At 41.6% G+C, this 12376-nt stretch overlaps 1 protein-coding gene across 1 annotated transcript; it reads left to right on the plus strand.

Annotated features, from left to right (window-relative positions):
- Positions 1-7461: 7461 nt before the first annotated feature.
- LOC118829465 (beta-microseminoprotein-like) lies at positions 7462-11430 on the plus strand. Its single transcript, XM_036736472.1, has 4 exons — positions 7462-7515; positions 9112-9217; positions 10060-10165; positions 11301-11430. The coding sequence occupies exons 1-4, from the start codon at positions 7462-7464 to the stop codon at positions 11428-11430; spliced, it is 396 nt and encodes a 131-aa protein (XP_036592367.1).
- Positions 11431-12376: the final 946 nt, after the last annotated feature.

Genomic DNA, 12376 nt, shown 5'->3' on the forward strand with positions numbered 1-12376 from the left:
GGCAGCCTTAGGAGGCCTGTGGCCAATTCAATAAGCAGATGGAGAAGGAAGGATGAAAGTCCTTGATTGTTGCAGAAATCTTACAAGCTATTATCTTTATGAGAAAAATGCAATGTTCTCTTTTTCTCCTGCTGCTCTTCCCAGGGTGCTCTGACTCAGAGAGAATGTCTCAATTGTTCATTTTCAGAAGTGTTATATACTATCATTTCAGTCCACTGAAAGTAAACAAGATAAAATGAAGGGACAATCTCCTTAATATTATCCTTTCTTTCTGTTGCTTATCTCCAAATTACCCTGGATAGATAGAAACATAGCTAGAGATGGAGATCTCTGTGTGTTTATGTGTGTGCTTAATTTATTTGTGTATGTATATGTAGTGAATATGTGTATATATACGCATACAGTTGTTATCCTTCATTCTTGAAGAAGACGAAAATGACATCACTATGTTAGAATCAAGTTACAGTGTGTCTGACTGTGGCTAATCAGACAGATACAAGCTTGGCATGCTCTACCACAGGTTGGGCACAAATAGTCCATGTGAACATTTTGGGTGGATTCTCTAAATTTGTGCAACTAGTGTTTCTTTTGAGATACTTCAGTTCTGCTTTGGTCATAGAGCACAGCACCCTCCCTGATGAGAGCACATCATACAGGGTGGTCCATGTCACAAATAAATTCTGAAGTTCTTAACAGTGACTTTGACAGTGTCCTTGTATCACTTCTTCTGACCATCATGATGCAATAAAACATAGTGGCTACACTCTAGCAGTAAAGATTGGCATTTAATAGACTATGTGATTGTAAGAAGAAACAGACAGGATGTAAGAGTAATGAAGGCAATTTGTATATACAGAGTGCTGTATCAATCCTCTCCAAGCTAAATATTCACATTCAAAAAAAGCAGTGGCCCAAAAGGCAACATAAATACCAGAAAAATCAATGCCAGCAGATTAGGGTGTTTCTCAGAGTGGGAACAGTTTGTTGCTAACATGGAGGGAAAGTTAAGCCAACGCAGTTTGCAACAGTGGAGCAGAAAGGGAGAGGGCAGTTTTCAGAGATTTGGTGGTACAACACTGCATTTGTTCATCTGGGTCAGAACACTCACAAACATCAAGGTTGGTTTGACAAAGATGCTGGGGAAATTCAGAAGCTGCTAAATGAAAAACAAGAACTCCATGGGGATTACCAGCACAATACTGCATCCATCTCTAAGAAGGCTGCATTTAAGATCCATCAAAAGTATAGCATAAATGAAACTTCGAGAGATGCAGGATTCTTGGCTCAGTTAGAAGGCCGATGAAATTGTGTTTCATGCGGATAGTAACAATCCGAAGTGCTTTTACGATGCCCTGAAGGCTATTTATGGGCCAATGACCTATGGTGCATCTCAATTACTCAGTGCTGATGGAGCCACATTGATTAGTGATAAAGACATGATCCTAGAGAGATGGACTGAACTTTTCCATAGTTTTCTCAGATCATCATCAATCAATGCTGAAGCCACTGATCATTTACTTCAGGTTTAAGTCAATTCCGCCCTTCCTTAAGTTCCTATTGAAGAAGAGGTTTTGAATGCCATTAGGCTGCTTTCATGTGGCAAAGAACCTGGTGTTATTCTATTCTATCCTGAAATTTTACAGGTTATATAGTAAGAGGATGCCTCCATTGTCCATCTCTATAAAGGTAAAGGAAATAGATTGTCCTGTGACAATGGCGGGGTTGGGGGGGGGGTTGTCTCTCTCTTAGTCATGTACACCTATATACATACGTAAATTTGTTTTCCATATGCATACACATATGTACATACATATATCAGTGCCCTGTCCCCACAGTCATTGCTCTCAAGGAGTATACAGTCTAATGGGGGATACAACATGCAAACAAGTATGTAGAAACTAGATAGATGGATAGACAGATATCTTAAATGTTACACATAAAATAGATAATATATATTTATATTCTAAAATAATGTTATATAAATATATGTGATGTTACATATAATTACACATATGTCAAATGTATACATGCATATATAAATAAAATATCCAACTCCCTTCAAGGTCCAGTTGATATGTCACCTTTTCTGCATCTCCAGGGTTCTCATTCTCCGCTCCCTCCTATTACTTTGCATTTTTGCACATCTCACTTTTCATATCTGTAGCCCCAGAACCTTGCACAGTGTCTGATGTATAGAAGATGCTTAATAAAGGCTAATTGATTGATAGTCTATGTTCATCCATGGGTCATTACCCAATTTCTAAATTCATCATCATTGAATAAGACATTCAGATATTATGTACTTTTAAAAATATTTTTATTTAAGGTTTTTAATTCCAAATTCCCTCCTTCTCTCCATCCCTTCCCTCCCCTCCCTGATATAGTAAGAAATCAGACATAGGTTATACATGTGCAATTATATAAAACATTTCCATAAGAGTCATTTTGTATAAGACTAAAATAAAAAAAAGAAAGTGAAAAATAACATGCTTCAGCCTGTACTCAAACAATATCAGCTCTTTCTCTGGAGGTAGAGAGTATGTTTTATCATTACTCCTTTGGGATTGTCTTGGATCACTGTATTGCTGAGAACAGCTAAGTCATTCACAGTTCTTCATCAAACAATATTACTATTATTGTGTACAGTGTTCTCCTGGTTCTGTTCACTTCCCCATATGTCTATCTGAAATTGAACCAGCTTTCAGTTGGACTGGTGGGAATACTGTTTATGGAATTGTTTTCTCAGTTGGGGTTTGATATGTCCGTTACATAGTCATTCCAGGACTTGGGTGATAGGTAGGGTATCGGGATGAGGTGTGGAACTGGGATGGAAGAGTCAGTTGTATACCCTAAGGGCAAATGAGTAATCTTCCAAATAATAGTAGTCAGAGGAATCCAAAAGTCAACAACAATGTATAGATAAACAAAAAGCATCAGGGATAGTGGGCAGTAGGTTGCCTCAGGATTCAACTACATTCTTGCTGTTGGTGTCCCATGCCAGTTACTTGGCCTCTACCCAGACTCCCATACTGTTGGTACTTCCAGTCATTCACCTATACCTGTACTTCAACTCCCCTATCAACTTTTTATTTATTTTTATGTTTGAGACTAGGTCTCTCTATTGCACTCAGACTGGGAGTGCAGCAGCCACCCATGTGCCCAATCCTACTATTGATGGGAAGAGAAGCTTATACCTGCTTAATTTCCCACCTTTCTCCTTAGGCATCCTGGTGGCCCCTCACTGGCAGGAGCTCACTAAACTGACTCCGGGCTTAGTGTAGGCACTCAATCAGAATTTGCCTAATTGCAGCTAAGAAGTCTTAAGCTCAAGCAATTCTTCAGCCTCCCTCCCCCAAGTAGTAGCGATTATAGGTGTGCCTCTCCATACCTGGTTGCCCTGTGGGCTCAGTGAGCTTCTAAGCCTGAAAAGGACCATGGCTTGGGGAGTCTGCTCATGCCTAGGGATTCTTCGTTGAGAAGGCACAGACATTTCTTTCTTACCTTTCGTTGGCTTTCAGCTGTTAGCGCTCTCCTCCAGAAAGGATTCAGAAAAATGGCTTTGTATTAGGGGAGCAATCTTTTTTGAGGTTCTATGAAAGGGAGCCACATCATCTTTCACTGAGTCCTTTCCTCTTGAACATCTCTAGAACTTGCATTCTGTCCCATAAAACTGAGGCTCTAATTATTTACTCAATTGTGAATATTGTGACTCTGTCCCATGTCTTCCTGAAATCCAGATGCACTGGGTCTACCCTATTTCCCTGCTATACCAGGCTAGGACTGCTATTAAAAAGGAAATGACATGACTGAGGTAGGATGACTTATTCAGTCTTGGCCCAGTGCTTTTCCCATGGCCCTTCACTGACACAGGTCTCCAGTGCCTTCTAACTATGCACAGATGGCATGATAATTATTCTTGTTTCTCTCCCTAGAAGGTCAATAGGGACCACGTGTCCTACTTCTACATCCCTCATTCTCTGAGGCAGCTTGGCATAGAGGGTAGAGCCAGGAAAATCTGGGTTCAAGTCCCATGTCTAAGACATATTGTCAAAGTGACCTCTCAGTGCCCTTGGGCCCTTACCAAGACTATATGTAGGAGCTTAGCTGCATTGGTAGAGGGGGTTTCCTTACCTGAGAGCTCCCTACCTCAATGAAACCAGTCCCTGTTCCCTAGCCCACATTCTATCTAACACAGAGCTAGCTAGATCCATGGACAAGACTCATTGAATTCTTATTGATTGAGTGAGGGCCTCTACAGAAATCCAGTCCTGCTGACTCATGGGGACATGGAAGCAGGGGTGTGCTAGAGTCAGCTTGAATAAAATAATACCTGATTTTTAACTTTTCAGTGTGGACATTTACACCTTGGGAACTGCAAAAAGCCCAAAGAAGGACAGGATTTATTGCTTATTGATAGTCTAGATTAAGAAAGAGATGGAGAAATTATAAATAATACTGAGTAAACATAAAAGTTGGTCATGAGAAGAGTAGGGGTAGAAAATCTTATCTAACGGAAAAACATCTGTATAGGCACTCAGTAAATGTTTGATGAGTGAATGAATGAGTCAGAAATCTGGAGTATGAGTGCCTGTGTTCTGCACACCAATGGGAATGACTGTTTTCATGAAACAATCAGCAGGCATACTCTAAGATTAGAGCTTCCAGGGAGGGATCCTGGCATCATTACGTAGAAAGGTATATGATTTGTGGGTTTAAAATCATTTATTTAACATTCTGGATCAGTCTAAAATGGTTTGCCTGAAATGACTAATTTATTTGTGGATTAAAAAGAGAAAAAATCTACTTTCAAGATGAATTAATGGAAAGATCCTCCTCTCTAAGATCCTCCTCTCTTAGTTTTCAGACAGTCTGACTTTAAATTGAAGTCACAAAATTGGAGAGTGCTCAAAGTGCCTGAGGTGGAGGGGACCTCAGAAGGCATCTTGTTCCATCTGTCCCTGAGTAAGAATGTGCTGTAAGCATCCTCTCTGTCTAACCTCCAGTGAGAGGAAGCTCACCCCCTTTCCAGGCAGCCCATTCCATGTTGGGACAACTCTAAGTATTAGTAAATTTTTTCTTCATTGAGCCTAAATCTGCCTCTCTGCACCTTCTGCTCACTGGTTCTAGTTTGGGCATCTGCATCTAATCAAAAAAGTCGAATCCTTCTTTCTTTTGACATCACATTCAAATACATAAAGAGCTATGATGTCCTCCTTTCTCCTTCAGATTAAACACCACTAATCCCTTCAGTGGGTGCATGTTTCACAAAATACTGTGAGGTTTTACCTGTTGTTGGACCCCAGCTGGCAGAGGGGACACCATGTTCAGCCACTGATTGGCCTGCCTGTCTGACCACTGATTGTTTGTTAGTTTGTTTTTTTTTTTCGGAGGGGGGAGGCAGGGCAGTTGGGGTTAAGTGACTTACCCAAGGTCACAGAACTAGTAAGTGTGTCAAGTGCCTGAGGCCGAATTTGAACTCAGGTCCTCCTGACTCCAGGGCTGGTGCTCTATTCACTGCACCACCTAGCTGCCCCACTTTGACCACTGATTGACCTGGGAAGTTCCCATGTGCCCGACAATTCCCTTGGTTGGCTACACTTAGAGTTAGGAATGTGAGCTTAGCAAAACTTCATCTAATCCTGGTTAGCAAACTTTCCTGATCACAAAGTCCTTGTGATTGAGCAGGTGGGTGTCAGTCCAGACGACCTGCTGGATGACTACTCCTCAGGGCCCCCTCCCACTCAGGCCCTGTGAATTAGCCCAGCAATAACAATCATTTATAAAATCAGTGACCCTAGAGATGTGGGATCTTGATGGGGATGCAAGGCCCAAGCCCCTGAGGCATATCTATGGGACTGAAGAGTGAGGAGCCACACACACTTACGTACCTGGGAGTAAGAAACCACCTGAATTGTGATCTTTCCTTCTTGGTACCTCCTCACCATGTTATGATTTACTCTGAATTTAGCTGAAGCCCAGGAAAGGAAGCTTGAGGTCATTGATGACCCTGATGCTGTAGATATTGACCCAGGTTTCCACTGCAGCCAAAATCATCAGCAGATGCTGGGCCTAAAATGCTCATTGTAGAGGTGGCAAGCAGATGGAATGTTTCAAGTCCAAGAGCACAGGTAGGGTCAGCCCCAAGGTAACCTGTGACCTAAATGACACTTGTCTCTGCCTCCATCCCTCATCAAAGGCTCTCTCTGCCTTCTCCCTCCTCTGAAGTCCCACTTCACACCTGCTGCCCAGGGAACCCAACTGTGGTGACCCAACCAAAGCCAGCTCTGGCCTCTTCCTGATATAAAAATGTCCTGTCCTGGCCCCATTCTCACTGAACCCAGCTCTTAATGAATTGTCCTACTGGGAAGCAGGGGGTAGGGAAGGGAATGAGCATTCATAGAGCAACTAGTACATAACAGGTACTGTGCCAAACACTTTTTATTAACATCTCATTTCACCCTCACAAAAATCTCATGAGGTGCATATAATTATTAACCCCATTTTAGAGTTTGGGGAACTGAGCAAACAAAGGTTAAGTGATGTGCCCAGGGTCACACAGCATTTGTCTGAGGCCAAGATAAGCACTTTATTCATGTGCAACTAACTTCCTGTAACCTAAAATGAAACAAAAGTGACACAGCTCCTCCCCTCAAGGAGTTCACATTCTACTAACGGGAACAGAGGATACATAAAAAATGCATATATTCACACTGATACAGGGAGTCATGAAATGCTTCTGGAAGGAAGAGACACCTCTGACCTTTGAGAGGAGGGGAGGGATTTCCAGAGATCAAGGTGAGAAGGGAGAGCATTTCATGCATTGGTGGGGGACAAGAGCCTCCTGCAAGGGCTTGAAGGCAGGAGATGGGAAACTGCATCTGGGAACCTCTTCTTTGGAACTAATGGTGGATTATTAGGGAGAAGTGCAGAATGTTTGAGGACATGCCCCTAACTTGTTGAGGGACATATCACGGAGGATGACGAAGTTCTCACAAGACTTCTTTTCATGGCACCGTCAGAGCCAGAACCCTGGACCACATGGGACCATCTGCCTGATCCAATGGGGTGATTCGTGTATTTTAATATTCTTGCAGAGATAGGGCAAAGTTATTTAAGTGGGGTGGATATCTAATCCAGCATACATCTAATAATCCACACTGCACCATTTTTTCCAGTGATCAAACTGCCCTCTGTTTGTATAACAGTATTTGTCTTTTTTTTAATGTGCTTTATTTCCTCTTGACTGTTATTGAAAGTCATTGCAATCTCCCTCTCCCATATATACATAGAGAGAGAGAGTCCTGACCTGGTTTCCTTCAGAAGCACGGATCCTTGGAAGAGAGAGGCTGCTAAGACACAGTGGTAAGTAACAGGGTCCATCTCTGAAGGGAAATCAAGATGCATTACTCAGCTTTTGTGAGGTAGGGATTTGGGGTTCTCCTAAAAGTTGTCAATTCCTTAATGGCGATTGATGTGGAATTTCCCCTTGGGCTCCTAGCAGAGGGGCAGTATGATGTAATGGAAAGGGAAGAGGGCTAAGAGTCAGGAAGCTCAGGGTTCAAGTCCTGCCTCTCATATATGCTAATTGTTTGTCTTCCACTTACCTCTCTATGTCTAAAAGTGGCAGAGGAGTCATCTTTCAGCCTCGGTAGAGGCAATTCCACCCTCCGCAGCCTCTACTGTCCACTAAATCACAGATAGACTATTTGTTTATCTCAATTGTAGGCTGCCAATTGGTTGCATATTGCTATGCCCCAAGTCTATTGTCACAATGCCCCTCTCCAGGCTACTGTCTTATACTCAGCCATATAGGCAACAGGCTACGTCTCTCCCAATATGACTGCACCCATAGTCAGGCAGTACTCTGTGACAATGTCACCAACCCCATCAATTGCCCTACTTCTCTCCAAAACCTCTTTCCCTTCCAAATGAATTTGTTCTGGGTAAAAGCTAACAAATGGTGGCATGTGAATAGAATGGAACATTTTTGTCCTTTAAGAAATGACAGATATCAAGAAACCAGAGAAACTTGGAAAGACCTGAATGAACTGGTGCAGAGTGAAGAAAGCAGGCTCAGGGAAACAACGTACAAAATTAGTATAATGATGTAAATGGAAGAAAAAAAATCTCCTGAACTCAGATGAAATGCAATAAGCAATTTTGTTTCCAAAGGATAGGAGACAAAACGTACTTGTTAACACTAAGAATAGCATTAACATGCTATTATGCAATATGATATATGCAGTGAGAATAGCTATTGTTTATAGTGCATCTCCTATGTGCCAGGCACTGTGCTGAGGGCTTTCCAATTATTACTTCAGTCGATCCTCCCAACCCCCCTGGGAAGTAGCTGCTATCATCTCCATTTTACAATGCAGGAAACTGAGGCAAGCAGAGGCAAATGTGACTTTCCCAGGTCCACATAGTATTTTTCTCCTTTTGTCAGAAAAGTGGGTTACAAGATAGAGATAGAAACTAAATAGAACTAAAAGAAACTAAAATGTACAGTGGTACAGTGGACATTTGGAGTCAGTATGACAAAGGCTTGAACCACGACTCAGCCACTAGCTTGTGGTCTCTGAACAAGCCAGAGTCTTGTTAGGGTCTTGTCGAGGCCTCAGGTTCCTCATCTCCAAAATGAGGGTTCTAGACTTAATGACCTCTAAGTTCCTTTATAGATCTAAATCTATGATCCTGGGATCGTATGAGGCATAATTGTTTAACTGTGTTCGTTGGTTTTGCTTGACTCTTTTATGTAATAATAGTATTTTTCCAATATTCTCTTATTTGATCCTCACAACAGTTCTGGGAGGCTATCATTATCCCCATCTTACATATGTGGAAACTGAGGCAGATTGGATAAGTGACCACCAAGCAACACACAGTTAATGTCTGAGGCCAGATTGAACTCAAGTCTTCTTGACTCCATGTCCAGTGTTTTATCCACTGTGCCCCTTGTAAACTTTGTGGTGGATCATCAGGAAAAGGAACTGTCAATTGGTTAGTGACTATGGAATAAAATGGGAGAGCAGTTATATAACTCAAAAACAAAAAATCTAGCCATTTCCCCTCCACAACCACTTTTAATCTTTATCTTTTCTTTTTTAATAGGATACTATGTTAGGTGTTCTCCTTGCTTTGGCTATCTTTGTGACATTTTGTGATGCTCAATGCACATTTACTCCATTGGAGATCTCTGGAGGGTATGCCCCAAGAGGTAAATCTTTGTTTACAACTGTTTTTTGTTTCTAGGGACAGGAGACTTTGTTTAGTAGGAAAAGTGACTGGGGAAAGCTTGAATGGCCTATCAGTGTCCACTGGAGCCAAGATTCATGGGGTGGGAGTAGTGAGTGAGAGGTGGGAAAAGTGGATTTAATCTAGAGACATGCCTGAGATGGAGGAAAGAGGCAGCTGTCTGAACATACATGTAAGGTCCTTCCCCCATCATCTCCCTGCTATCACATAATTAAGAGTTAGTACTTATTATCTACATATGATATGTTTCTAAGGGGCAGCGTGTGTTAGTGGTTAGAGAGCTGATTGAAGTTTGGAATATCTGGGTTGAAATCCTGATTCTGACACTTGACTAGCTTTGTGATGCTGGGAAAACTATGGCTTTCTCTGGGCTTCAAGCACTTAGCAACTTAGTCACTTAATTCATCAAGCATCTATTAAACATGTACTGTGTGCATAAGGTTGCAGCTACAAATGCAAAATTAATCATGCAAAGAAAATTAAGATGGAAGGTAAAAAAAAAACTCTAAAAACAAGTCCTTGCCTTCATGGAGCTTATGTTGTACTCTTGACCTGCTAACACTTATCTTCCAAATTAGCATATTAGATGTCTCCAGTTGTCACTGTTCTTGACTGAATGGGTTGTGAAGCATTGGAAGAGGTTGCCAAGGGAAATGGTAGAACCTCCTTTAGAGGTCTTTAAAAGTGGCCCAGATTTTCCATTGTTGAGATGGTATAGTGTGGTACCATTAAGAACTTGGTAAAATCTGTTCTATAGATATCAATTGCAATTTAACAGAAGATTTGCCATGTGTTCTGTCTTAGGTTGCAGGGATTCTAAAGGAGTAATGCATGATTTTGACACTCAGTGGGAAATTGATTGTGTGTACTGTTTATGTGAATCAAGAGTTGGACTATCCTGCTGCAACATGTGAGTTCAAGGCTGGCCCTAAACAGACAGAGTACAATGACAGAATCTCCCAGCTGGAAGGGACCCCAGGGGTGATGGAGTAGAACCCATCTGGGAAGCAGAAACCCTGCTCAACAAGTGGCTATTGGGACATCATTTGAAGGCCTTCAGTGAGAACACCTCCTTCTCCTTCTGGAGAGTTCTCATGGTTAGGAAACTTCCCTCTCATTCACACTTAATTAAAAACAGACTCTTCTCAGCCTCCATTCCCCAGCTTCGAGCTCAGCCCCGAGGCCAAAGAAGCTAAGCAAGTCTCTTCCCTCTTCCGTGTAACAGAAGGTTCCCTTCTTCAGGCTATGATTCTTGTATTGATCCTTTTATGACACTTTTTCATTTTCTTCATATTTGTTATCCTGAGAATGTGCCCCAGATAATCAATTTCCTTCCTAGAAGGTTACTATTTGAACTGGACACGATATTCAGGATGTGATCCAATCAGGAAAGAGTAGAGCAAGACTTTAACCTCTCTAGTGAAAACACCTCATGAAGCATTGGACTTGGTGTTGGGAAGACCTGAGTTCAAGTCCTTTCTCAGACACATACATGTTATCTGTGTGACCCTGAACAAGTCATTAGACTTTTGTGAGTCTCTATTTCCTTGTCCACTAAAAAAGAGTTTTGACCTTGATGACTCAAGTCCCTTCTAGTTTGAAATCTGGGATGTATGATACTTTTCTGTTGAAATCTCAACTCATAACCTATCTGTGTGGCCTTGGGCAAGTCACTTGACCAGTCTCAGCCTCAGTTTCCTCATCTGTTAAAAGAAGAGGGGTTTGGAATCGGTGACTTCTAATGTCCCTTCCAGTTTGAAATCTAGCATCTGTTATTCTTTTCTATTTAAATCCACGATCAGAAACTTATCAGCTGTATGATCCTGTGTTTTAGTGCAGGCTAAAAAGCACCTAGGACCTAACATGTTCTCCATGTATCCTTGTGAGTAGATTGAGATGGCTCATTAGGTGGCTGGGGATGGGGTGGGGGTGGGACAGGTGGTTCATGATCAGAGGCTCTCTGGAATAAAGGTGAGATTTTAATAAATTATTCATCAGTTCCCAAGGGCCACCATAATCTTTGTCCAATTTTCTTCTACCTATAGGGTGAGAAGGCCTACAACATATGACAAAAAAAATTGCATGGAAGTTTTCGACAAGGATTACTGTCTTTACATTCCTGTATTAAGAGCTAGTCCCTCTGTACCCTGTGAAGTCTCACTGTATGTAGGCTAACAACTCCACCTCCTCCTCCTGATGTTGCTGCCAAAGTTATTACATTGGAATGGAACTCATCCACACTTGAAGCATTGGCTCTTTCCTTGGAATTCAGAGCATCAGGGGGCTGGGTACCATGTGGGCATTACTTTGGATCTTCACTCTATTGCAAGCATTGTCAAGTCTTAGGCACATTGATTCAAACCACAAAGTAACACCTCTGTGGTTTCTGAGATCTTCCAAACACAATGTCCATACCTCCTGTAACCTGCTGCCTGATGAATATCCAAGGAAAATATATTGTCCCATAGCATGAAATGGATCTGCTCTTTTCCTTTTAAGGAATCAATGTCCAAATTCAGTAAAGAGGTGGGGTCTTTTTCTCTGGCTTTTCTCCAGGGTAGTTCCTAGGAATACACTTTGGAGCTCAAACACTCTGTGGTGTTTTGCTTCTATTCACCTCTCAAATCTATGTTTGAGAATCCTGGGGCCTCAGTCCTGGAAGAATCAAGATTACAAATAACCCAAAGAATAATGGAAAGATACCTGACAGATGCAAGGTGGCACATTTTACCAATGATGATGACTTTCAGTTGAGTAGTATCATAAAATACAACAAGCACATACATGTAGAAGAGAAAAGGAAGGTTGCTCAGTCATACAGTGGGAATAAGAGATAACAGATGGGCAGCTTAAGGGTTTCATTGGCATCCTTAAGCGTTTCATTGGCATCCTTGAAGTAATAACTGAATGGGATTGTTTTGTCCCTCCCACCCTAAGCCTAGGGTAGCCCTGAAGTTGGGAAAGTTTCTATAAGACTCCTACCAAGATAGTGTGATATTATATAAAAAGTGATATATTTAGATTCAGGGAATTGAGTTCAAATCTTCTTTCAGTTATCAATCAAAATCATTTCTTATGCACTTACTACCAGTCAATTAACTAGCATGGATCAGACTCTTGC

The sequence above is a fragment of the Trichosurus vulpecula genome, chromosome 8, assembly GCF_011100635.1.
Source record: "Trichosurus vulpecula isolate mTriVul1 chromosome 8, mTriVul1.pri, whole genome shotgun sequence".
In the NCBI taxonomy this organism is placed as follows: domain Eukaryota; kingdom Metazoa; phylum Chordata; class Mammalia; order Diprotodontia; family Phalangeridae; genus Trichosurus; species Trichosurus vulpecula.